Source organism: Zosterops lateralis (genome assembly GCF_965231275.1).
Source record: "Zosterops lateralis genome assembly, chromosome: 36".
Taxonomy (NCBI): Eukaryota; Metazoa; Chordata; class Aves; order Passeriformes; family Zosteropidae; genus Zosterops; species Zosterops lateralis.
Genome location: NC_139796.1, coordinates 938,283 through 965,630, shown reverse-complemented (window position 1 = coordinate 965,630; position 27,348 = coordinate 938,283). Strand labels below are relative to the sequence as shown.

The 27,348-nt window shown below is 60.3% G+C and overlaps 2 protein-coding genes across 2 annotated transcripts in view; one reads left to right on the top strand and one right to left on the bottom strand.

Annotated features, from left to right (window-relative positions):
- Positions 1-6,678, top strand: part of CAMSAP3 (calmodulin regulated spectrin associated protein family member 3) — a gene marked incomplete at its 5' end in the record, with an annotated part of 52,278 nt that extends 45,600 nt beyond the window's left edge. Inside the window, 8 exon segments of the mRNA XM_083881954.1 lie at positions 489-583; positions 1,346-1,355; positions 1,598-1,844; positions 2,612-2,693; positions 3,735-3,963; positions 3,966-3,996; positions 5,098-5,216; positions 6,347-6,678. Of these exon segments, the coding sequence (XP_083738080.1) occupies positions 489-583; positions 1,346-1,355; positions 1,598-1,844; positions 2,612-2,693; positions 3,735-3,963; positions 3,966-3,996; positions 5,098-5,216; positions 6,347-6,631 (1,098 nt within the window). The 3' untranslated portion in view covers positions 6,632-6,678.
- Positions 6,679-7,923: 1,245 nt separating this feature from the next.
- On the bottom strand, positions 7,924-26,423 carry RASAL3 (RAS protein activator like 3; the record flags this gene model as incomplete). The annotated part of the gene is made up of 18 exons (XM_083881953.1): positions 7,924-7,977; positions 9,134-9,209; positions 10,264-10,433; positions 10,977-11,099; positions 11,908-12,247; positions 12,634-12,737; positions 12,985-13,186; positions 14,375-14,611; positions 15,316-15,460; positions 15,997-16,141; positions 17,414-17,959; positions 18,403-18,501; positions 18,916-19,039; positions 19,788-19,876; positions 20,549-20,656; positions 21,395-21,501; positions 23,775-24,270; positions 26,367-26,423. 18 exons carry the CDS (start codon positions 26,421-26,423, stop codon positions 7,924-7,926), a joined length of 3,222 nt encoding a protein of 1,073 aa, XP_083738079.1.
- Between the last annotated feature and the right edge of the window lie 925 nt (positions 26,424-27,348).

Genomic DNA, 27,348 nt, shown 5'->3' with positions numbered 1-27,348 from the left:
GGACACTGGGGGTGGTGACACCGTGGGGACACTGGGGGTGGTGGCACCGTGGGGACACTGGAAGGGGTGGCACAGAGATGGTGACACCATGGGGACACTGGAGGAGATGGCACAGGGATGGTGGCATTGAGGTGGTGGCAGTGGTGACACCACGATGACACTGGGGGTGGTGGCACAGGGATGGTGACACTGGGGTGGTGGCACTGGTGACACCATGGGGACATTGGGGATGGTGACACTGGGGTGGTGGCACTGGTGACACCATGGGGACATTGGGGGTGGTGGCACTGGGGTGGTGGCAGTGGTGGCACCATGGGGACACTGGGGGTGGTGGCACTGGGGTGGTGACACCGGTGACATTGAGGGTGGTGGCACCATGGGGACACTGGGGGTGGTGGCACTGGGGTGGTGGCACTGGGGTGACACCATGGGGACACTGGGGGCTGTCCCCATGTCCCCTGTCCCCATGTCCCCTGTCCCTGTCGCAGCTCGATGACACCGACCCGGCCCCGCCCCGCCGCGCCCCTCCCCCCCTGCGACAGCGCCGCCTCTGGGGGGCGGGGCAGGAACAGCCCCCGGACAGGTCGGGGGGGGGCAAAATTTGGGGAGGGGATCCCTAAAAATGAGGGGGTCCAAAATTTGGGGAGGGGGCTCCTAAAAATGAGGGGGTCCAAAATTTGGGGAGGGGGTTCCAAAAATGGAGGGGGGTGTCAAAATTTGGGGAGGGGGCTCCTAAAATGGGGAGGGGTCAAAATTTGGGGAGGGGGCTCCTAAAATGGGGAGGGGTCAAAATTTGGGGAGGGGGCTCCTAAAATGGGGGGGGGGGGGTGTCAAAATTTGGGGAGGGGACTCCAAAAATGGGAGGGTCCAAAATTTGGGGAGGGGCCCATAAAAATGGAAGAGATTTCAAAATTTGGGGAGGGGGATTCTAAAATTTGAGGAGGGTCCAAAATCTGGGGAGGGGGCTCTTAAAAATGGGAGGGTCCAAAATTTGGGGAGGGGAATCCTAAAAATAGGGGGAGGGGGTGGGAGGTCCAAAATATGGGAGGGGGTTTCTAAAAATGGAAGGGATTTCAAAATTTGGGGAGGGGGTTCCGAAATTTGGGGAGGGGGCTCCTAAAAATAGGGGAGTCCAAAATTTGGGGAGGGGGCTCCTAAAAGTGGAGGAAGTCCAAAATTTGGGGAGGGGGCTCCTAAAAGTGGAGGAAGTCCAAAATTTGGGGAGGGGGCTCCTAAAAATGAGGGGGTCCAAAATTTGGAGAGGGGGCTCCTATAAATTTGGGGAGGGGGATTCTAAAATTTTGGGAGGTTCAAAATTTGGAGAGGGGGCTCTTAAAAATGGAAGGGTTCAAAATGTGAGGAGGGGGATCCTAAAAATGGGAGGGTCCAAAATTTGGGGAGGGGGATCCTAAAAGTGGAGGAAGTCCAAAATTTGGGGAGGGGGCTCTTAAAAATGGGAGGGTCCAAAATGTGAGGAGGGGTCTTCTCAACCTCCCCCCGGGATAATTTTGGGGAGGGGTCCTGATCCTTTATTTTCCCCCCCCAAAGACCCCTCTCGGAGCCCCCCCAGCCCCCCCCGCCCCCGGCGCCCCCCAGGCCCCCCCCGGAGGAGGAATTTGGGGGGGGGTCGCGGCGGGGGGAGTTCACCCGCCTGGAGTACGAGCGGCGGCAGCAGCTGAAACTGATGGAGGAGCTGGAGAAAGTCCTGAGACCCCCCCGAGGGACCCCCGCCCCAAAATCCGCCCGGGGACACGCCCAAAATAGGGGAGGGGGCTCGGGGAGACCCCGCCCCCGCTGCTGCGACGACTCGGCCCTGGGGAGGAGCCCCCCCAAGGGGCTGCTGGGTACGGAAATGGGGCTGGGGGCTTGGGGGGGAGGGTGGGGACCTCCAAAAATGGGTCTGGGGTCTTGGAAAAGGGGGCTGGAGACAGCCCCAAGGGGCTTCTGGGTATGGAAATGGGTCTGGGGGCTTTGGGGGGAGGGTGGGGACCCCCCCAAGGGGCTGCTGGGTACGGAAATGGGGCTGGGGGCTTGGGGGAGAGGGTGGGGACCCCTAAAAATGAGGCTGGGGTCTTGGGGAGGGAGTGGAGACACCCCCAAGGGGCTGCTGGGTACGGAAATGGGGTTGGGGGCTTCGGGGGGAGGGTGGGGACCCCTAAAAATGGGTCTGGGGTCCTGGGATGGGGGCTGGAGACCCTTTAAAATGGGTCTGGGGTCTTGAGGGAGAGTTTATTCCCTGAGCTCTGTCCTTGGCTTTGGGGAGGGAATCCCAGATTTTGGGGAGGGGTCTCTGGATTTTGGGAGGGTCTCTGGATTTTGGGGGGATTTCTGGATTTTGGGGGGATCTCTGTGATTTGGGGAGAGTCTGGGGGGTCTCAGGTAATTTGGGGAGGGGTCTCGGGGGTCTCAGGTAATTTGGGGAGGGGTCTCAGCCCGTTTTCTCCCCCCCAGGGTCCCGCCTGTCCAAGGTCTATTCCCAGAGCTCTGTCCTTGGCTTTGGGGGGATTTTGGGGAGGGGTCCCTGGGTTTGGGGGGTCTCAGGGGATTTTGGGGAGGGTCTGGGGGGTCTCAGGTAATTTGGGGAGGGGTCTCACCCCTTTAACCCCCCCAGGGTCCCGCCTGTCCAAGGTCTATTCCCAGAGCTCGCTGTCCCTGTCCAGCGTGGCCGAGCCGGGCGGGGGGCGCGGCAACAGGTGAGGGGGGGAAAAATTTGGGGTCTGGGGGAGCAAATTTGGGGTCTGGGGCAGAATTTGGGGTCTGGGGGAGTCAGAGGGGGAATTGGGAGGGTCTTGGGGGGAATTTGGGGGGAGGAATTTGGGGTCTGGGGGAGGAAATTTGGGGTCTGGGGGAGCAAATTTGGGGTCTGGGGAGGAATTTGGGGTCTGGGGGAGTCAAAGGGGGATTTTGGGGTCTGGGGGGCAAATTTGGGGTCTGAAGGGGAAATTTGGGGTCTGGAGGGGAAATTTGGGATCTGGGGGAGGAAATTTGGGGTCTGGGGGAGGAATTTGGGGTCTGGGGGAGTCAAAGGGGGAAATTGGGGGGTCTTGGGGGAAATTTGGGATCCAGGGAGGGAATTTGGGGTCTGGGGGAGGAATTTGGGGTCTGGAGAGAGAATTTGGGGTCCGGGAGGGGGAATTTGGGGTCTGGGGAGGAATTTGGGGTCTGGGGGTGGAATTTGGGGTCTGGGGAGGAATTTGGGGTCTGGGGGTGGAATTTGGGGTCTGGGGAGGAATTTGGGGTCTGGGGGTGGAATTTGGGGTCCAGGAGGGGGAATTTGGGGTCTGGGGAGGAATTTGGGGTCTGGGGGAGTCAAAGGGGGAATTTGGGGGGTCTTGGGGGAAATTTGGGATCCAGGGAGGGAATTTGGGGTCTGGGGGAGGAATTTGGGGTCGGGGGGGGGGATTTGGGGTCTGGAGGGGGAATTTGGGGTCTGGGGAGGGAATTCGGGGTCTGGGGGGGGAAATTTGGGGTCTGGAGGGGAAATTTGGGGTCTGGGGGCGGAATTTGGGGTCTGGGGGGAGAAATTTGGGGTCTGGGGGAGTCAGAGGGGGAATTTGAGGGTCTGGGGGAGAAATTTGGGATCCAGGGAGGGAATTCGGGGAGGAATTTTGGGGGTTTAGGTGGGAATTTTTGGGGGAATTTGGAGCTCTTGGGTGGGGGGGAATTTTTGGATTTTAGGTGGGAATTTTGGGATTTGGGGAGGGGTCTCTGACTCCCCTTTTGTCCCCCCCCAGCCGGGCCGGGTCCCCCTCGGGGCCGGGGTCTCCCAGCAGAGCGCCCCCTACCGGCCGGGAGTGGGACAACGACTCCAACCCTTCCTCCCCTGGGCCCGAGTACACGGGTGAGACCCCTCCCCAAATTACCCAAAATATCCCCAAAATATCCCAAAATAACCCCAAAATCCTCCTGAGTACACGGGTGAGACCCCTCCCCAAATTACCCAAAATATCCCAAAATAACCCCCCAACCCCTCCTCCCCTGGGCCCGAGTACACGGGTGAGACCCCTCCCCAAATTACCCAAAATATCCCCAAAATAACCCCAAAATCCTCCCGAGTACACGGGTGAGACCCCTCCCCAAATTACCCAAAATATCCCAAAAATTACCCCCAAATGCCCCCCAAATCATCTTTGGGACCCCCAATATCCCCAAATCATTTTTGGCACCTCCAAATTCCCCCAAAACCCCCAAACACCCCCAAAAATGCCCCAAATTTCTCCTCAATCCTCCAAAACCCCCAAAATTTCCCCCAAAACCCCAAAATTTCCCCCAAAGTCCCCAAATTTCACCTCAATCCCCTCCAAACCCCCCAAATCCCCCCAAAATGCCCCAAATTTCCCCCATTTCCCCCAAATCTCCTCAAAACCCCCAAAATTTTCCCCCCAAATCCCCCAATTTCCCCCAAATCTCCTTCAATCCCCTCCAAAAACCCCCAAATTTCCCCCAAACCCCCCAAATTTCCCCTCAATCCCCTCCAAAACCCCAAATTTTTCCTTCCAAAACCCCCCAAATTTCCCCCAATTTTTCTCCCAAATCCCCAAATTTCTCTCAAATTTCCCCCAAATTTCCCTTCAACCCCATCCAAACTCCCCCAAATTCCCCCAAACCCCCCAAATTTCCCCTCAATCCCCTCCAAAACCCCCCCAAATTTCCCCCCAAATCCCCCCAAAATGCCCCAAATTTCCCCCATTTCCCCCAAATTTCCCCAAAATCTCCTCAAAACCCCCAAAATTTTCCCCCCAAATCCCCCAATTTCCCCCAAATCTCCTTCAATCCCCTCCAAAAACCCCCAAATTTCCCCCAAACCCCCCAAATTTCCCCTCAATCCCCTCCAAAACCCCAAATTTTCCCCCAAATTTCCCCAAACTGCCCCTCAATCCCTTCCAAAACCCCCCCAAATTTCCCCCAATTTTTCCCCCAAATCCCCAAATTTCCCCCAATTTTTTCCCTTCAACCCCATCCAAACTCCCCCAAATTTCCCCCAAATCCCCCCAGATGTCCCAAATTTCCCCCAAACCCCCCAAATTTCCCCCAAATCCCCCCAGATGTCCCAAATTTCCCCCAAACCCCCCAAATTTAACCCCAAATCCCCCCCAGGCCCGAGGCTGTACAAGGAGCCCACGGCCCGATCCAACCGGCCGCTGATCCAGAACGCTCTGGCCCATTGTGTCCTGGCCGGGACCCCCAACGCCCCCCTGAGGGCCAAAGTGCTGCAGGTGAGACCCCCGGGACCCCAAAAATACCCCAAAACCGACCCCCAAAACCCCCAGACCCACCCAGGGACCCCCAGACCCCACAGGGACCCCAAAAACCTCAAAATTTTATAGAGATCCTAAATTTCTATAGCGACCCCAAAAGAACAAAGTGCTGCAGGTGAGACCCCTGGGACCCCAAAAATACCCCAAAACCGACCCCCAAAACCCCCCAGATCCACCCAGGGACCCCCAGACCCCAAAAACCCCAAAATCCTATTAACGTTCCTAATAAATCCCCCTGAGGGCCAAAGTGCTGCAGGTGAGACCCCTGGGACCCCAAAAATACCCCAAAACTGACCCCCAAAACCCCCCAAACCCACCCAGGGACCCCCAGACCCCAAAAACCCCAAAATCCTATTGAGAGCCCAAAATCCTATAGAGATCCTAAATCCCCCTGAGGGCCAAAGTGCTGCAGGTGAGACCCCCGGGACCCCCAAAATACCCCAAAACCGACCCCCAAAACCCCCAGACCCACTCAGGGACCCCCAGACCCCACAGGGACCCCATAAATGCCCCAAACCACCCCATAAATTCCCCAAATCACCCCATAGACATCCCAGGTACCCCATTAATGCCCCAAATCACCCCATAAGTGCCCCAAACCACCCCATAGACACCCCAGGTACCCCATTAATACCCCAAATCACCCCAAAAATGCCCCATAAACACCCGTCCTGCCCCCATAAATCCCTCAAATCACCCCATAAACACCCCAGGTACCCCATAAATGCCCCAAATCACCCCATAGAAACCCCAAATCACCCCATAAATGCCCCAAATCACCCCATAGACACCCCAGGTACCCCATAAATGCCCCAAATCACCCCATAGAAACCCCAAATCACCCCATAAATGCCCCAAATCACCCCATAGACACCCCAGGTGCCCCATAAGTGCTCCAAACCACCCCATAGAAACCCCAAATCACCCCATAAATCCCTCAAATCATCCCATAAGTGCCCCAAACCACCCCATAGACACTCCAGGTACCCCAGAAATGCCCCAAATCACCCCATAGACACCCCATAAATACCCCAAACCACCCCAAAAATCCCCCAAACCCCCCCTAAACCCCCATTTTCCCCCCTCAGGAAATGGAACAAAGCTCAGCCCAACAACTCCTGATCCTATTCCGGGACGGGGGCTGCCAGTTCCGGGGCGTTTACGCTCTGGGGGGGATCCCCCCGACCCTGAAACGCCTCTCGGGGTCGGGGCCCCGCAGCGTCCCCCTGCCCATGGTGGAGGCCCTGTACAAATACCAGTCGGACCAGCGGCGCTTCTGCCGCCTCCCGGCGCGCACCATGAGCGGCAGCGTGGACGCCTTCACCATCCCCGGGCACCTCTGGCACCCCAAAAAACCCGGCACCCCCAAATAAACCGGGGTGAGACCCCAAAAACGGGGTGACCCCAAATGCAACCTCAGTGTGTGTGCAGTCGGTGATTGGTGTGAGGGTTAATGGGGACATTTGGGGACATTGAGGATGTTGGGGACACATGGAGTGGGTTTAGGGGATGCCTTCACCATCCCCGGGCACCTCTGGCACCCCAAAAAACCCGGCACCCCAAAATAAACCGGGGTGAGACCCCGAAAACGGGGTGACCCCAAATCCGATCGCATTCCTGGTGCTTGGTGTGAGCGTTAATGGGGATACTGGGGATACTGGAGTGACACTGAAGGGGTTTAGGGGACACCCAGGGCACCTCTGGCACCCCAAAAAACCCGGCACCCCCAAATAAACCGGGGTGAGACCCCGAAAACGGGGTGACCCCAAATGCAAACCCATGGTGTGTGAGCCTGCTGTGAGCGTTAATGGGGATTTGGGGATGTTGGGGACATTTGGGGACATTGACACTTCCCAAAGTGTCCCCAACCCCCCCAAAAAATTAGGGGACGTTTAGGGGACACTGGGGACACTGAGGGGACATTGAGAGACATTGAGGGGACACTGCGGGGACACTGATGGGACATTGGGGGACACTGAGGGGACATTTGGGGGACACTGGGGACATTTGGGGGAACACTGAGAGGACACTGGGGACGTTGGGGGACATTGAGGGACATTAGGGGACAATGAGAGGACACTGAGGGGACAATGAGAGACATTTAGGGGACATTGGGGACATTGGGGGACACTGGGGACACTGAGGGGACATTGGGGACACTGAGAGGATACTGAGGGGACATTGGGGACATGGGGGGACATTTGGGGGACATTGGGGGGACATTTGGGACAATGACAGGACAGTGAGGGACATTGGGGACATTGAGGGACACTGAAGGGACAACTGGGGACAATCAAGGGACATTGAGGACACTGAGGGGACACTGACGAGACATTGGGGACACTGAGAGGACACTGAGGGGACATTTGGGGATGTCCCAAAGTGTCCCCAAGGCCTGGGAATGTCACCAGAGCCAGCACCGATGACAGGACAGGTGACAATGACAACTTTTATTATTTTATTCCTGCCACACCTCGGGGACACCTGGGGACACCTGGGGACACCTCAGGGTCACCTCGGGGTCACCTCGGGGTCACCTCGGGGACACCTGAGGACACCTGGGGACACCTGGGGACATCGGTGTCACACGCTGGTGGCCTGGCTGTCGTCACCCGGCTGGTGGTGGCCCCTTGGGGACACCTGGGGACACTTGGGGACATCAGTGTCACACGCTGGTGGCCTGGCCGTCGTCGCCGGGCTGGTGGCCCCTTGGGGACACCTGGGGACACTTGGGGACAGCGGTGTCACACGCTGGTGGCCTGGCCGTCGTCACCCAGCTGGTGGCCCCTTGGGGACACGGGGACAGCGCGGGGATGTCCCCAAGCCCGGCGCAGCTCCTGCTCCAGCCCCGAGAGACGCCGCTCCTGAGGGGACATGGGGACACCGGGGTCACCTGGGGTCACCTGGGGTCACCCTGTGTCCCCTGTCACCTCCATGTCACCTCTGTGTCACCCTGTGTCTCCTAAGTGTCACCTCCAGGTCACCTCAGGGTCACCTTGTGTTCCCTAAGTGTCACCTCTGTGTCACCTCCGGGTCACCTTAGGGTCACCTCAGGGTCACCCTCCATGTCACCTCTGTGTCACCTATGTGTCACCTAAGTGTCACCCCCATGTCCCCTCCCGTGTCCCATGTCCCCCTCGTGTCACCCCAGTGTCCCCCCTGTGTCCCCACTGTCACCCCATGTCCCCTCAGTGTCCCCTCAATGTCCCCAAATGTCCCCTCAGTGTCCCCAAATGTCCCCTCAGTGTTCCCAATGTCCTCCCTGTGTGGTCCAATGTCCCTCCCATGTCACCCCCATGTCCCTTAATGTCCCCTCAGTATCCCGCAATGTCCCTCCATGTCACCTCAGGGTCCCCTCCATGTCCCCCTCTGTTCCCCAATGTCCCCTCAGTGTCCCCTCAGTGTCCCACAATGTCCCCTCGGTGTCCCCAATGTCCCTTCTGCCCTCCAATGTCCCCTCAGTGTCCCTCATGTCCCCCTGCTGTCCCCCAATGTCTCCTCAGTGTCGCTCAGTGTCCACCTCATGTCCCCTCAGTGTCCCACTGTCCCCTGGGTGTCCCTGCTGTCCCCTCGGTGTCCCCCCATGTCCCCACCATGTCCCCCAATGTCCCCTCAGTGTCCCCAATGTCCACAATGTCCCAAAGTCCCCTCGGTGTCCCCTCAGTGTTCCCTCAGTGTCCCCTCTGTCCCCAATGTCCCCTCTGTCCCCGCTGTCCCTTCAGTGCCCCCTCAGTGTCCCCGCTGTCCCCTCGGTGTCCCCCATGTCCCTCCATGTCCCCACCATGTCCCCCAATGTCCCCCCTGTGTCCCCACTGTCACCCCATGTCCCCTGGGTGTCCCCTGGGTGTCCCCTGGTGTCCCCATCCCAGTCTCACCAGTTCCTGGCCCTTCTCCTCGCTGGTTTTCAGCCTCTCCAGATCCTTCCTGCGGCTGCCCTCGGCCGCTGTCAGCCTGGGGGACCCCGAACGGGCTGAGACCCCAAATGGGACCCCAAAATGGGGAGGGGACCCCAAACTGGGACCCCAAATGGGGAGGGGACCCCAAACTGCGCCCCAAAATGGGGAGGGGACCCCAAACTGGGACCCCAAATGGGGAGGGGACCCCAAACTGGGACCCCAAACGGGCTGAGACCCCAAAATGGGACCCCAAAATGGGGAGGGGACCCCAAACTGGGACCCCAAAACGGGGGGAGGACCCCAAACTGCACCTCAAATGGGACAGGACCCCAAAGTGGGACCCCAAACTGGGACACCAAACTGGGGGGGGACATGGCTGGGACCCCAATATGGACCCCAAACTGGTTTGGGACACTGGGATGGGGACCCCAAACTGGGCACCCACAGGTTTAGGGCACTCCTTGTTTGGGGTCTCCCTGTTTAGTGACACCCCAGGTGTGTTCCCCACAATTTTGGGTCTCCCAACCCCAATTTCTGTGCCCCCCACCCCAATTTTTGGGTGCCCCCATCCCCACCTGGCCGCCAGGTTGGGGATTTCCCTCCTCCCCTATTTTGGGTCCCCCTGTTCAGTGACACCCCAGTGTCACAATTTTGGGGTTCTCCCTCCTAATTTTAGGGCCCCCCACCCCAATTTTGGGGCCCCCCACCTCAATTTTTGTGCCCCCCCCCCATTTTTGGGGCTCCCTACCCCAATTTTGAGGCCCCCCACCCCAATTTTGGGGCCCCCCACCCCAATTTCTGTGTCCCCCATCCCCACCTGGCCGCCAGGTTGGCAGCTCAGGTATTTCTCTCATTTCCAATTTTGGGGTCCCCCCTGTTCAGTGACACCCCAGGTATTTCCCCCCAAATTTTGGGACCCCCCCACCCCAATTTCTGTGTCCCCCATGCCCACCTGGCCGCCAGGTTGGCAGCTCAGGTATTTCCCTCATTTCCAATTTTGGGGTCCCCTCTGTTTAATATCTCCCCCTATTTCATGACACCAATTTTAGGGCTCCCCATCCAAATTTTAGGGCCCCCCACCCCAATTTTTGGGTGTCCCCCATGCCCACCTGGCGGCCAGGTTGGCGGCTCGGGCGTTCCCCTCGTCCAGCTGGCCCCGGATCCTCTCCAGGCGCTCCCGGTGCTGCTCCTCGGCCCGAGCCGCCCGAGCCTCGGCCCGTTCCAGGCGCTCCCGGAGCTCGGCCAGCTCCTCCCGGAGACACTCCAGCAGCCGCCCGTGCTGGGGACACCACAACAGGGACACTGGGGACACCGGGGACACTGGGGACACCGGGGACACCGAGGACACTGGGGACATTGGGGACACCGGGGACATTGGGGACACTGGGGACAGTGGGGACACTGGGGACATTGGGGACACTGGGGACATTGGGGACATTGGGGACACCGGGGACATTGGGGACATTGGGGACACTGGGGACACTGGGGATACTGGGGACATTGGGGACACTGGGGACACTGGGGACATTGGGGACACTGGGGACACTGGGGATACTGGGGACATTGGGGACAGTGGGGACATTGGGGACATTGGGGTCACAGGGGACATTGGGGACAGTGGGGACACTGGGGACACCGGGGACACTGGGGACACCGGGGATACTGGGGACACACTGGGGACATTGGGGACACTGGGGACACTGGGGACAGTGGGAGACTGGGGACATTGGGGACATTGGGGACACTGGGGACACTGGGGACACCGGGGGACACCAGGGGACACCTGGGGACACTGGGGACACCGGGACACACCCGGGGTTACCTTCTCGAGCGGCCGCAGCGCGTAGAGCTCCCCCGGCGCCCCCGAGTCCTCGGCCAGGCGCTGCCAGGGCACGGTGGATTTGCGCGGCAGCGACGCCGACGAGCGCAGCAGCTTCCCCCGGGGCTGGGACACGGGGACAGGCCTCAGTGTCACCGGGAGTGTCACCGGGACAACGTGACAGGCGTCAGTGTCACTGGGATTGTCACCGTGACAGGCGTCAGTGTCACCGGGATTGTCATTGTGACATTGTGACAGGTGTCAGTGTCATCGGGATTGTCACCGGGACAGGCCTCAGTGTCACCGGGAGTGTCATTGTGACATTGTGACAGGCGTCAGTGTCACCGGGATTGTCACCGAGACAACGTGACAGGCGTCAGTGTCACCGGGATTGTCATTGTGACACAGTGACAGGCGTCAGTGTCACCGGGACTGTCACCGGGACAACGTGACAGGCGTCAGTGTCACCGGGATTGTCACCGGGACAGGCGTCAGTGTCACCGGGACTGTCACCGGGACAACGTGACAGGCGTCAGTGTCACCGGGATTGTCACCGTGACAGGCGTCAGTGTCACCGGGATTGTCATTGTGACATTGTAACAGGCGTCAGTGTCACCGGGATTGTCACCACGACAGCCATCAGTGTCACCGGGATTGTCACGTTAATGTCACCGTGACGCTGTGACAGCCATTAGTGTCACCGGTATTGTCACCACAACACTGTCACTGGGGCACCGGTTAATGTCACTACACCCCAGTTAGTGCCACCAGAACGCCCATTAATGTCACCAGAACCTCATTAATGTCACCACACCCCAGTTAATGTCACCACACCCCCATTAATGTCACCAAACCCCCATTAATGTCCCCAGCCCCCCATTAATGTCCCCAAACCCCTCAAACCCCCAACACCCCAGTGACCACCAGCACTCACCTGTCCATCACCGGACACAGGTGACCCCGTGCCACCCTCGGGTGTCACCTCGGCCTCGCCGTGTCCGGCACCGTCCGGCTTGGCCGGACACCGGGTGGCCTTGGCCTGGGCAGGGACACTCTGGGTGCGCTGGACGTTCCGGCGACGCCGGGTCGGCACCGGGGCCGTGACCGGGGTGGGCTCGGGGGATGGCTCGGGGTCTGTCCCTGTCCCTGTCACTGTCCCCTCCTCGGGGCCGCGGAGGCGCCGGACGCTGGTCAGGGACTGGCTCTTGATCAGGGGGCTGTGCTTGGCCAGGTCACGGGGGGGGACGAAGCCGGGCTTGGGGGGCTCCGAGGGGCTGTGGGGACAATGGGGACAATGGTGGGTTTGGGGGGCTCCGAGGGGCTGTGGGGACAATGGGGACAAAGGGGACAAAGGGGACAAAAGTGGGTTTGGGGGGTCTGAGGGGCTGTGGGGACAAAGGGGACAAAAGTGGGTTTGGGGGGTCTGAGGGGCTGTGGGGACAAAGGGGACAAAGGTGGGTTTGGGGGGCTCCGAGGGGGTGTCCCCACATGACCTCCTTGTCCCCACTGTCCCCATTGTCCCCCTTGTCCTCAGATGTCCCTGTTGTCCTCAGATGTCCCCATTGTCCCCACACATCCCCCTTGTCCCCATGCATCCCCATTGTCCCCAAATGTCCTCACTGTCCCCATTGTCCCCATTGTCCCCATTGTCCCCCGGTACCTCCTCCTGGCGGCCGAGCTGAGGCGGACGGACACGGGGACAGGTGTCCCCTCCCTGATGGCCCTGAGGATGGTGGGCAGCGGCTCCAGCTCCTCCTGGGTGGCCTGCGAGGACACCATGGGGACATCAGGGTGGCCCCCGACACCACGGGGACATCAGGGTGGCCCCCGACACCACGGGGACATCACAGGTGGCCCTGGTGGCCCCCGACACCACGGGGACATCACGGGTGGCCCTGGTGGCCCCCAACACCACGGGGACATCACGGGTGGCCCTGGTGGCCCCTGACACCACGGGGACATTATTGGGGACAAGGAAGGAGGTTTTGGGGACAGAGAGGGGTGGTGGCACCTGGTCGAGGCCGGAGAAGATGTCACAGAGCAGCAGGTGGAGCGTGGCCAGCTCCAGGGCCAGGTCCACGAAGCCGTCGTAGGTGGCCATGTGTGCGCTGGCCTCGGGCGTGGCCACGGCCACCAGGAACTCGGACATGGTGGCCCAGTGCTGCTCCAGGAAGTCGTTCATGAAGGTCATGTAGGGCTCCTTCTCGCCGAACCTGGGGTCAGGGGTCATTGGTCACTGGGGTCTGGGGTCACCGGTGTGGTCTGGGGTCACTGGCATGGTCAGGGGTCATTGTCATGGTCACAGGTGACCACTAGGGTCATGGGTCATTGTCATGGTCATCATCATGGTCAAGAGATCAACAGCATGGGCTGGGGTCGCCAGCATGGTCTGGGGTCACTGACATGGTCAGGTGTCATTGTTGTGGTCAAGGGGTCACCACTGTGATCTGGAGTCACTGACACGGTCAGGGGTCATCATCACGGTCACAGGTGACCACTGTGGTCATGGGTCATTGTCATGGTCTGGGGTCACCAGCATGGTCTGGGGACACTTCACACGGTTGTGGGTCATTGTCATGGTTGGGGTCATCGTCATGGTCAAGGGGTCACTGACATGGTCACATGGGCCACCACCATGGTCACATGGGTCACCACCATGGTCACGGTCACAGGCCACGTTCAGGAGTGGGGACCATCCAACCCAACTGTCCCCTGGCACCCTGGGGACAACCCAATTGCCCCATGGCCTGTTGGGGACAACCCAAACCTGGGGACAACCCAACTGTCCCATGGTGCACTGGGGACAACCCAAACTGCCCCATGACCTGTTGGGGACAATCCAAGCTTGGGGACAACCCAAACCAGGAGATGACCCAAACCTGAGGACAACCCAACTTTGGGGACAACCCAACCTTGAGGACAACCCAACCATGGGGACAACCCAACCTTGGGGACAACCCAACCTTGAGGACAACCCAACCATGGGGACAACCCAACCTTGAGGACAACCCAACCTTGAGGACAACCCAACCATGGGGACAACCCAACTTTGGGGACAACCCAACCTTGGGGACAACCCAACCATGGGGACAACCCAACCTTGAGGACAACCCAAACTTGGGGACAACCCAAGCTTGGGGACAACTCAAACCTGGGGACAATCCAAACTTGGGGACAACCCAACCATGGGGACAACCCAACCTTGGGGACAATCCAAACTTGGGGACAACCAAACCTTGGGGACAACCCAACCTTGGGGACAACCCAAACCTGGGGACAACCCAACCTTGAGGACAACCCAACCTTGAGGACAACCCAACCTTGGTGACAACCATCTTCCCCACACCTTCTCTCCCCACACCACAACCAGGACGTCCCCACGCCTGTGCCGAGCCACCTACGTGGTGAAGTTGGCCAAGTTCTGGATGACCTTGGCCACCAGCGTGAGGGTGCGGGCGGTGTCCTCGCCGGGGTACTCGTGGACGAGGCCGAAGAGGCTTGGGGACATGATGGCCGGGCACAGGAACCTCAGGAAGAGCGAGGCCGACACCAGGCGCTGGCCGATGGCCGCCTTGCCCCGCGCCGCGCACTCGTCGCGCCACGCCGCGAACACCTGGCCCAGCTCGGCCGGGAATGACCTGGGATGGGGGACATGGTGAGGGTGGGGACAAGGGGACGGGGTGGTGGCACTGTGGGATGTGTGGGGTGTTGGTGTCCATGGGGGTTTTGGGTTGGCAGGATGTGGTTGTTGCCGATTCCATTTCTGTCCCCAGAGTTGTCCCCAGGTCCATCCTGATGTCCATCCCCATCCCTGTCCCCCATTTCTGTCCCCAAACTTGTCCCCAGGTCCATCCTGATGTCCATCCCTGTCCCCCATTTCTGTCCCCAAACTCCTCCCCAGGTCCATTCTCATCCTTGTCCCCAAACCTGTCCCTGGGTCCATTCCCATCCCTGTCCCCAAACTTGTCCTCAGGTCCATCCTGGGGTCCATTCTCATCACTGTCTCCCATCTCTGTCCCCAAACCTGTCCCCAGGTCCATCTTCGTGTCCATCCCCATCCCTGTCCCCAAACCTGTCCCAGGCTCCCTGTCCCCAAACTTGTCCCCAGGTCCTTTGTGGTGCCCACCCCCATGTCTGTCCCCCTTCCCTGTCCCCATGTTTGTCCCCAACTTGTCCCCAAGTCCACCCTGGTGCCCCCACCCCACGATGGTGACAGTCCCCAACCCCATCCTGTCCCCGATCCCATCCCACGTCCAGGTTCTCCTGTCCCCGGTGCCACCCCCGGTGTCCCCAGGTGTCCCCTGGGTGTGTCCCCCGGGTGTCCCCTGGGTGTGTCCCTCACTCGGAGCCGTTGGTGATGCGCCGCAGGGTCTCCTGGCACACCTGGCGCAGGTGCTGCCGGTGCTCCGCCAGCTCCAGCCCCGAGCACCTGCTGGGGTCCACCTCGGAGCTCTCCTCGGAGCTGCAGAGCCGGGCCACCACCTCCCCTGGGGACAGGGACGGCTTGTGAGGGGACAGAGGGGTCACTGCCACCTCCCCTGGGGACAGGGATGGCTTGTGAGGGGACAGTGGTCACTGCCACCTCCCCTGGGGACAAAGGGGTCACTGCCACCTCCCCTGGGGACAGGGATGGCTTGTGAGTGGACAGAGGGGTCACTGCCACCTCCCCTGGGGACAGGGACGGCCCGTCAGGGGACCAAAGGGTCACTGCCACCTCCCCTGGGGACAAAGGGGTCACTGCCACCTCCCCTGGGGACAGGGACAGCCCGTGAGGGGACAGAGGGGTCACTGCCACTCCCCTGGGGACAGGGACAGCCCGTGAGGGGACAGAGGGGTCACTGCCACCTCCCCTGGGGACAGGGACAGCCCGTGAGGGGACAGAGGGGTCACCACCACGTCCCTGTGGGTGGTCAGGGGTGTCCCACACCCCCCTTGCCCGGTCCCACCCGAGGTGTCCTGCCCCCTGCCACCCCCTGGGATGTCCCCGTGTCCCCTGCGCGTCCCCGGTGTCCCCTGCGTGTACCCAGCGTGTCCTGCAGGTACTTGGCCCCCACCAGCTTCATGTACTCGTCGATGGCCTTGGTGGCCAAGGTGTTCTCGCGGAAGATCAAGGCCTCGTGGTCATCGAAGCGGTCAAGCTCGGCCACGCCCAGGTCGGTCAGGAAGGACTGCGGGGACAGGTGGGGAAGGGTTGGGTGGCCACAAAGGGCTCGGTGGCCCCAAAATGACCAAGTTGAGCCACGCTGGATGGACTGGTGCTCTCCTGAGATGTGTTTTTCATGGGTAGAGTCCTGTCCCAACCCAACCCAACCCAACTCAACTCAACCCAACCCAACTCAACTCAACCCAACCCAACTCAACTCAACCCAACCCAACCCAACCCAACTCAACCCAACTCTACTCAACCCAACTCAACTCAACCCAACCCAACCCAACCCAACCCAACCCAACCCAACTCAACCCAATCCAACTCTACTCAACCCAACCCAACTCAACGCAACCCAACTCAACCCAACCCAACTCAACTCAACCCAACCCAACCCAACCCAACCCAACCCAACCCAACCCAACCCAACCCAACTCAACCCAATCCAACTCTACTCAACCCAACCCAACTCAACGCAACCCAACCCAACCCAACCCAACCCAACCCAACTCTACTCAATCCAACTCAACTCAACCCAACCCAACTCAACTCAACTCATCCAAACCCAGTCCAACCCAATTCAACCCAACCCAACCCAACCAACTCATCCATCCCAACAATCCCAACCAATCCCATCAATCCCAACCCAACCCAACCCAATCCAACCCAACCCAACACATTTCAACCCAACCCAACCCAACTCAACTCAACTCATCCATCCCACCAATCCCAACCAATCCCACCAATCCCAACCCGACTCATCCAACTCATCCCATCCAAACTCAACCCAGCCCAACCCAACTCATCCATCCCACCAATCCCAACCCAACCCATCAATCCCAACTCAATCCAACCCAAACCAACCCAACCCAACTCAATCCAACACATTTCAACCCAACCCAACTCAACTCAACTCAACTCAACTCAACTCAACTCATCCAAACTCAACCCAACCCAACCCACCCAACTCATCCATCCCACCAATCCCAACCCAACCCAACCCATCCACCCCATCCCAACCAATCCCACCAATCCCAACCCGACTCATCCAACTCATCCCATCCAAACCCAACCCAGCCCAACCCAACCCAACTCCCAATGGGAGTTGGACCCCAATCCAATGGAGTCAACTCATCCAAACCCAACTCATCCAAACCCAACCCAACCTAATCCAACCCAACCTAACCCAACCCAACCTAACCTAACCCAACCCAACCCAACCAAACTCAACCCATCCAAACTCAACCCAGCCCAACCCATCCAATCCAACCCACCCCACCCTCACCCACCCCACCTTGGCCTTGCCGGTGCTCTGCAGCACCCGCACCAACGCCCCGGCCAGCTCCTCCTTGTGCCGCGCGGCGATGGCCGGCTCCAGGCGCCCGCACAGCTCCCGGTAGTGGAAGGTGATGAACTCGGCCAACTCCTTGTACCTCACGATGGGCAACACCTTCACCTGCCGGTACCGCCCGCGCAGCCTCACCGCCGGCGCCCGCTCGCCGCCGCCGCCGCCGCCAGCGCCGCTCAAGGGGTACCAACGCTCCAGGGGCTGCCGGGCCGCCGCCAGCTCGGCCAGAGGGATGGTGACGGTGGCCAGAGGGTGGCCGGAGTGGTCATCGCGGCACAAGGCCACGGTGAGGGCTTGGGCCGGGGGCAGCGCGGCCAACTGGAAGAGCTCTCCCCAGAAGAGTTGGCCGTCGGCGCCGGAGGGTTTGGCGGAGGTGCGGGCGAAGACGGCGCCGTCCAGCTGGAGGTGGCAGCGGAGGCGGCGCCGCGCCGGGAGGTGGCGGCCCTCGTAGACCCAAAGGGACAGGGACAGCTCCAGGCGCTCGCAGTTGTCCTGGGGGGGTGGGGGACAAAAGGGGACAAAGGGGTGATGAGGACAAGGGGACAAGGGGTGGGCTGGGCTGTCCAGCTCCGAGGTGTCCCCAGGTGTCCCCAGGTGTCCCAGGGTGTCCCCAGGTGTCCCCAAGTGTCCCCAGAGTGTCCCCAGGTGTCCCCAGGTGTCCCCCAGGTGTCCCCAGGGTGTCCCCAGGTGTCCCCAAGTGTCCCCAGAGTGTCCCCAGGTGTCCCCAGGTGTCCCCAGGGTGTCGGGCTGGGCTGTCCAGCCCGGGGTGTCCCCAGGGTGTCCCCAGGGTGTCCCAGGGTGTCCCCAGGTGTCCCAGGTGTCCCCAGGGTGTCAGGCTGGGCTGTCCAGCCCCGGGGTGTCCCCAGGTGTCCCCAGAGTGTCGCCAGGTGTCCCCAGGTGTCCCCAGGTGTCCCCAGGTGTCCCCGGGCTCTCACCTTGTCGGGCTGGGCCGTCCGGCGCAGCTCCTCGATCCATCGGTCGCGCTCGGCCAGGGAGGAGCAGCCAAAGGAGCGACTGCCCTGGGCCGTGATCACCTGAGGGGACAGACGGTGACAGGGACAGACAGGGGACAGACAGGGGACACTGAGGGTGACGGGGACAGACAGGGGACAGACAGGGGACACTGAGGGTGACGGGGACAGCCAGGGGACACTGAGGGGACACCAAGGGTGATGGGGATACGGAGGGGACACGGAGGGTGACAGGGACACTGAGGGGACACCGAGGGGACACAGAGGGTGACAGGGACACTGAGGGGACACTGAGGGTGACAGGGACACTGAGGGGACACCGAGGAGACACCGAGGGGACACAGAGGGTGACAGGGACACTGAGGGGACACAGAGGGTGACAGGGACACTGAGGAGACACCGAGGGGACACCAAGGGTGACAGGGACATCGAGGGGACACTGAGGGGACATGGAGGTGACAGGGACAGTGGCCACACCTGGAAGCAGAACCTCTCCCCCACGACGCTGCCGTGCACGGGCCGGACGATGACACTGTCCCCTGTCAGGTCCAGCTCGGGGGGTGACACCAGGGACTCGCGGGACCCGCTGCGGCTGGGGACCCTGAGGGGACAGCAGTGTCACCAGGGCCATGAATGGGGACAGCAGTGTCACCAGGGCCACCAAACGGGGACCCTGAGGGGACAGCAGTGTCACCAGGGCCACCAAACGGGGACCCTGAGGGGACAGCAGTGTCACCAGGGCCACCAAACGGGGACCCTGACGGGACAGCAGTGTCACTAGGGCCACCAAACGGGGACAGCGGTGTCACCAGGGCCATGAATGGGGACCCTGAGGGGACAGCAGTGTCACCAGGGCCACCAAACGGGGACCCTGACGGGACAGCAGTGTCACTAGGGCCACCAAACGGGGACAGCAGTGTCACCAGGGCCATGAATGGGGACCCTGAGGGGACAGCAGTGTCACCAGGGCCACCAAACGGGGACAGCAGTGTCACCAGGGCCACCAAAAGGGACCCTGAGGGGACAGCAGTGTCACCAGGGCCATGAATGGGGACCCTGAGGGGACAGCAGTGTCACCAGGGCCATGAATGGGGACAGCAGTGTCACCAGGGCCACCAAATGGGGACAGCAGTGTCACCAGGGCCACCAAAAGGGACCCTGAGGGGACAGCAGTGTCACCAGGGCCATGAATGGGGACCCTGAGGGGACAGCAGTGTCACCAGGGCCACCAAACGGGGACAGCAGTGTCACCAGGGCCATGAATGGGGACCCTGAGGGGACAGCAGTGTCACCAGGGCCACCAACAGGGACAGCAATGTCACTGCCACCCCCCCAGCCGTGTCCCCTACCTGTCACCCTCGGGGACTGTCACCACCGAGTCACTTTTGGTGCCACCACGACTTTTCCTGTCCCGGAGGAGCCTCTTCCAGAGCAGCCCCTGGGGACAGGGACAGGGACATGGGGACATGGGGACATGGGGACAGGGACAGGGACATGGGGACATGGGGACATGGGGACAGGGACAGGGACATGGGGACATGGGGACATGGGGACATGGGGACATGGGGACAGGGACAGGGGACATGGGGACAGGGATGGGGACAGGGACAGGGATGAGACAGGGACAGGGACAGGGGACAAAGATGGGGAGGGGACAGGGACATGGGGACATGGGGACATGGGGACAGGGACAGGGATGGGACAAGGACAGGGATGGGGACAGGGACAGGGAGGGGACAGGGACAAGTACAGGGGACAAAGATGGGGAGGGGACAGGGACAGGGAGAGGGACAGGGGAAGGGACAAGGATGGGGACAGGGGATGGGGACAGGGACAGGGAGAGGGGACAATGACAGGGACAGGGATGGGACAGCGACAGGGGACAAAGACGGGGAGGGGACAGGGATGGGGACAGGGATGGGGACAAGGACAGGGACAGCTCCATGTCACCCACAGGGTGGCGAGGAGGGGACGGGGACAGGGGACAAGGCAAGGGACAAGGACAGGGACAGGGAGAGGGGACAGTGACAGAGGGCAGGGCCAGGTGACAATGACAATGACAGGTGACAATGACAGGTGACAATGGTGACAGGTGACAGGGCTGTCCCACCTTGACATTCCCGAACTGGGAGCTCGGGGCCGGGGCCTCATTCTCGGGGCTCCTGGTGACACCCTCGGAGGTGGCACTGCCAGCGCGGGCCCTGCTGCGCCACGGACCCTGGGGACACGGGGACAGGGGGACAGGGGGTGACATCCTGCCAGACACCCGGGGACACTGCGGGGACACCCCTGGGGACAGTGGGGACAGGGGGGACAGGAGGTGACAACCCGCCAGCCACCTGGGGACACTGTGGGGACACCCCTGGGGACACGGGGACAGGGGGGACAGGAGGTGACAACCCGCCAGCCACCTGGGGACACCTCGGGGACACCCCTGGGGACACCCTGCCACTCCCCTGGGGACAGCGGGGACAGGGGGACAGGAGGTGACAACCCGCCACCCCCCTGGGGACACCCTGCCATCCCCCTGGGGACACCAAGTGCCACCCTCAGGGGACACTGCAGGGACAGGAGGTGACACCCCCTGGGGACACCACGGGGACACCCTGCCACCCCCCCGGGGACATCCTGCCACCCCCAGGGGACACTGTGGGGACACCCTGCCACCCCCAGGGGACAGCAAGTGCCACCCCCAGGGGACACTGCAGGGACAGGAGGTGACACCCCCTGGGGACACCAAGGGGACACCCTGTCACCTCCTGGGGACACCAAGTGCCACCCCCCTGGGGACAGCACAGGGACACTCTGCCACCCCTCAAGGGACACCAAGTGCCACCCCCAGGGGACACTGCAGGCACAGGAGGTGACATCCCCTGGGGACACCAAGTGTCACCCTGCCACCCCCCAGGGGACACCAAATGCCACCCCAGGTGACACTCCCGCTGTCCCCACCGACCTCGTCGTCCCGGCCCAGCGGCACCAGGTGACCGTCCACCAGCGAGAACTGGGACACGTCCCACACGGTGGCATCGGGTGACAGCGGGGACGTCCCCAAGGGTGGCCCTGAGGGGACAGGACAGGACAGGACAGGACAGGACAGGGGGTGGGTGAACAAAGTGTCCCTGTCACCCACAGGGGGGGTGGTGACACCAGGGGACACATGGAGGTGACACCAAGGGTGAGGTGACACCAAGGGACAAATGACCATGGAGGTGCCACCAAGGGTGAGGTGACACCAGGGGACAAATGGCCATGGAGGTGCCACCATGAGGGAGGTGACACCAAGGGACAAATGACCATGGAGGTGACACCATGAGGGAGGTGACACCAGGGGACAAATGGCCTTGGAGGTGCCACCATGAGGGAGGTGACACCAAGGGACAAATGACCATGGAGGTGCCACCATGAGGGAGGTGACACCAGGGGACAAATGACCATGGAGGTGCCACCAAGGGTGAGGTGACACCAAGGGTGAGGTGACACCAGGGGACAAATGGCCATGGAGGTGACACCAAGGGTGAGGTGACACCAGGGGACACACGGCCATGGAGGTGCCACCAAGGGTGAGGTGACACCAGGGGACACATGTCCATGTGTTGTCCCCAGTGGTGGGCGTGGCCGTGTGACAATGACAAGCCACGCCCATCCCGTGGGTGGCCCTGGCGTTGGGCGTGGCCAGGTGACAGTGACAGGTCACACACGTGTGGGGACAGGCCCGGGTGGCCCCGTGGGTGGCACTGGAGGTGACAGAGCCGGTTCGGGCGGGTCCCTGGCCCGGTGCCACCGGGATTGGGGACACCAGGGGACATCAGGGGACATCAGGGGACATCAGGGGACAGGGCAGCAGCTCACAGACATCAGCAGCACAAAATTTAGGGCCCCCCAAAAAAATCAGGACCCCAAAAATTTGGCATCTCCCAAAAATTCAGAATCCTCCAAAATTCAGAATCCTAAAATTCGGTATCCCATAAAAATCAGGAGCCCAAAATTCAGAATCCTAAAATTTGGCATTCCCCAAAAATTCAGCATGCCCCAAAATTTAGGACCCCAAAATTCAACACCCCCAAAATTCAGAATTCTAAAATTCGGTATCCCAAAAAAATCAGGACCCCAAAATTCAGCATCCTCCAAAATTCAGGATCCCAAAATTCAGGACCTCAAAATTCAGAATCCTCAAAATTCAACACCCCCAAAATTCAGAATTCTAAAATTTGGCATCCCAAAAAGTCAGCATCCCAAAATCCACACCCCCACCCCATAATCACCCCCAAATCACCCCAAAATCCGTCACCCCCCACCCAAAATCCATCACCTCACCCTATAAACACCCCAAAATCCATCACCCCCCACCCAAAACCACCCAAAAATCCATCACCCCCACCTCAAATCTTCACTCCACCCCATAAACACCCCAAAAATCCAACATCCACCCCATAAAGACCCCAAAAATCCACCACTCCCACCCCATAATCATCCCCAAATCACCCCAAAATCCGTCACCTTCCACCCAAAATCCAAATCCCACCCCAATAATATCCCAAAATCCATTGCCCCCCACCCAAAACCACCCAAAAATCCATCACCCCAGCCCACAAATACCCAAAAAATCCACCACCTCCTCCCAAAACCACCCCAAACCCACCCAAAACCACCCAAATCCACCCCAAAACTACCCCAACCCACCCCACAATCTATCACCCCCACCCAAAACCACCCCAAAAACCACCCCAAACCCACCCCAAAACCCCAAAACCCCAATTCCTCACCTGCCCCCTCCTTCTCCCCAAATCCATCACTCTCCACCCAAAACACCCCAAATTCACCTCCCTCCCCATAATCACCCTAAAATCCATCACCCCCCACCCCAAAACCCCCCAAAATCCTCCACCCAAAATCCATCATCCCCCACCCCAAAATCCACCCCGCCCTAAAATCCATCATCCCCCACCCCATAATCACCCTAAAATCCACCACCCTCATCCCAAAAATACCCCAAAACCACCCCAAAACCCATCACCCTCCACCCAAAATCCATCATCCCCCACCCCAAAATCCACCCCACCCTAAAATCCATCATCCCCCACCCCATAATCACCCCCAAATCACCCCAAAATCCGTCACCCCCCACCCAAAATCCATCACCTCACCCTATAAACACCCCAAAATCCATCACCCCCCACCCAAAACCACCCCAAAACCCATCACCCTTCACCCAAAATCCACATCCCACCCCATAAACACCTCAAAAACCCATCACCCTACTCCACAATCACCCCAAAACCCCATCACCCCACCCCAAACCCCCCCAAACCCCCCAAAACCCCCCAATTCCTCACCTGCTCCCTCCTTCTCCCCGACCTCCATTCTGGCTCCTCCATCTCCTTGTCCTCTCCTCCTCCCCACTGACCGCAGGTACCTCTGCAGGGGGGGTGGCCTTGTCCCCTCCTGTCCCCTCTCTCTGGTGTCCCCTGGGCCACCCTTGGGTGCTTTGGTGTCCCCTAGGCCACCCTTGGGTGCTTTGGTGTCCCCTAGGCCACCCTTGGGTGCTTTGGTGTCCCCTTTGGGTGCTTTGGAAGGGGCAGAAAAGGCCCTCTGGAACAGGGAGCGCCTGGTGGTGGCCTTGGGGACACTCCTGTCCCCTCCCGTGTCCCCCTCGCTCTCGGGGTGGCTGTGGGAGCGTTTCCAGCCCTGCAGACGAGCCCAGCGACGGCTCCCAGGGGACCCCCCACCCTTTTCGGGGTCCCCTCCCCCTCCGGGGGTCGCCGTGAGCCATTTGTAGGTTTTTAACAGGGCGGGGGGCTCGGTGGGGGGAGGAGGGGGGTCGGGTTCCATCTGTGGGGAGAAGAGGAGGGGAAATGAGGGGTTTTTGGGGGGTTTAGGGTGGATTTGGGGGGTTTGTGGGGTTGGGGAGGGATTTTGGGGGTTGTGGGAGGGATTTTGGGGGGTTCAGGGGGTGGATTTGGGGGTCGTGGGGTGGGGGGAGTTGAATTTGGGGGGTTTAGGGTGGATTTGGGGGGGGTTGTGGGGTTGGGGAGGGATTTTGGGGGTTGTGGGAGGAATTTGGGGGATTTTGGAGGGATTTTGGGGAGTTCAGGGGTTGGATTTGGGGTTTATGGGGTGGGAGAGTCATTTTGGGTGTTGTGGGGAGGGATTTTGGGGGGTTCAGGGGGTGGATTTGGGGTTAGGGGGTGGGAAGGTTGAGTTTTTGGGGGTCCAGGGGTTGGATTTGGGATTGTGGGGATGGGGGGAAGCATTTTGGGGGTTGGATTTGGGGTTAGAAGGTGAGTGAAGTTGAATTTGGGGGGTTCAGGGGGTGGATCTGGGGGGTTTGTGGGGTTGGGGGAGTAATTTTGGGGGTTGGATTTGGGGTGAGAGGGTGAGTGAAGTTGAATTTGGGGGGTTCAGAGGATGGATTTGGAGTTGTGGGGTGGGGGGATTTGAGTTTGGGGGTTTCAGGGTGGATTTGGGGGTTTGTGGGGTGGGGAAATAATTTTGGAGGTTGATGGGGAGGGATTTTGGGGGTTGGATTTAGGGTTAGGGGCTGGGGGGAGTTGAATTTGGGGTTGGATTTGGGGTTAGGGGCTGGGGGAAGTTGAATTTGGGGGGTCCATGGGTTGGATTTGGGGTTAGAGGGTGAGTGGAGTTGAGTTTGGGGGGTCCAGGGCTGGATTTGGGGGCAGTGGGATGAGGAGAGTAATTCGGGGGGTCCAGGGGGTGGATTTGGGATTGGTGGGGTGGAAGGGGTTGAGTTTTGGGGGGTTCAGGAGGTGGATTTTGGGGCAGTGGAATGGGGGAAATGGAGTTTGGGGGGGTCCATGGGCTGGATTTGGGGGTTGTGAGTTGGGGGAGGCATTTTTGGGGGTTGAATTTGGGGTTGTGGGGATGGGGGGAGTTGAGTTTGGGGGCGGTGGGATGGGGAGAGTAATTTGGGGAGGGACAGGGGGACAGAGGGACAGGGGGACAGAGTGACAGGAGGACAGGCTGACAGAGGGACAGACGGACAGCGGGACAGGGGACAGGGGGACAGACAGACTGCCAGGGGGATGGGGGACAGAGGAATAGAAGGACAGGGAGACAGACGGACAGGGGGACAGGGCGACAGGATGATGAGGGACAGAGTGACAAGGGGACAGAGGGACAGGGGGATGAGGGACAGGGGGACAAGGGGACAAGGGGACAGGGGGATGAGGGACAGGGGGACAAGGGGACAAGGGGACAGGGGGATGAGGGACAGGGGGACAAGGGGACAGGGGGACAGACAGCCGAGGGGACAGAGGGACAGACAGACTGCCAGAGGGAGGGGGGACAGGAGGGCAGGGGGACAGAGGGACAAGGGGACAGGGGGACAGGGGGACAGAGTGACAGAGGGACAGATGGACAGGCTGCCGAGGGGACAGACGGACAGCCTGACAGACGGACAGACTGACAGAGTGACAGACGGACAGACGGACAGGCTGACAGACGGACAGACGGACAGACTGACAGGTGTCCCGCCCGGGGCTCAGGCGGGACCGGAGGCGTTTCCGTCCTTCCCCTCCCCCCCCCATCCCATCCCATCCCTCCCCTCCTCCACCCCCCCGACCCCCCCTTTGTCACCTTTGTCACCTTTGTCACCCCTCGGGGACCCCTCAGGACCCCCCTGTCCTCCCCAAACCCCCCCAGGTGGCACCTTTTTGTCACCTCCCCCCCCCAAAAGTGTCCCCAGCGCCCCAAAACCGCGCGGGGGAAGAGAAAAAAAAGGGGGGGGTGCCCCACATCCTATTTGGGGAGGTGACAAAATATTTTTTTGGGGACACCCTCCCCTCCCCCAGTTCCCACCCCCCTGAGGATGTGGCGCGACCCCTCCCCAACCCAGAGGGATTTTTTGGGATTTTTTTGGGGATTTTTGGGGGGTTTTTGGGGGTTTTCCCCAGGTCTCCCCGAGGTACCTCCGGTGCTGCGCCCGCGCTCGGCTCCGGTTCCTGTGGCGGCTCCTTCCCCTCCATGTGACCGGGCAGGAGCGTCAGGCACACCCCGGGCTCTTCCTCCTCCTCCTCCTCCTCCTCTTTCTCCTCCCTTTCTTCCTCCTCTTCTTCTTCTTCCTCTTCTTTCTCTTCTTCTTCTTTTTCATTTTCTTTCTCTTCTTCTTTCTCTTCTTTCTCTTCTTCCTCTTCTTCCTCCTCCTCCTCCTCCTCCTCTTCTTCCTCTTCTTCATCTTCTTCATCTTCCTCTTCTTTCTCTTCTTCTTTCTCTTCTTTCTCCTCCTCCTCCTCTTCTTCCTCTTCCTCCTCTTCTTCTTCCTCCTCTTCCTCCTCCTCTTCTTCCTCTTCTTCCTCTTCCTCTTCTTCCTCTTCTTCTTTCTCTTCTTCCTCCTCTTCTTCTTCTTCCTCTTCTTCCTCTTCCTCCTCTTCTTGTCCTCCTCCTCCTCCCCAGGGCGGTGATGTCCCTTTTCCCGTTGGTGACACCGCGAAGGTCCCTGGAGTCCCCTGGATGTGACACCTGGGGGGTCCCGCAATGACAATTTTGGTGTTTTAGTCACAGTCTCTTCTTCCTCTTCTTCTTCCTCTTCTTCTTCCTCCTCCTCTGGTGTCCACCCAGACCAATGTCCAACTGGGATCCATGGTCAGGTGTCCATCCAGACCAGTGTCCATCCAGACCAGTGTCCATCCACAGTGGGATCCATGGTCTGGTGTCCATCCCAGACCAGTGTCCATCCACACCAATGTCCATCCAGACCAGTGTCCATCCACAGTGGGATCCATGGTCTGGTGTCCATCCCAGACCAGTGTCCTCCCAGACCAGTGTCCAGCTGGGACCCATGACTGGTGTCCATCTTGACCAGTGTCCTCCCAGACCAGTGTCCATCCACAGTGGGATCCATGACTGGTGTCCACCCAGACCAGTGTCCATCCAGACCAGTGTCCAGCTGGG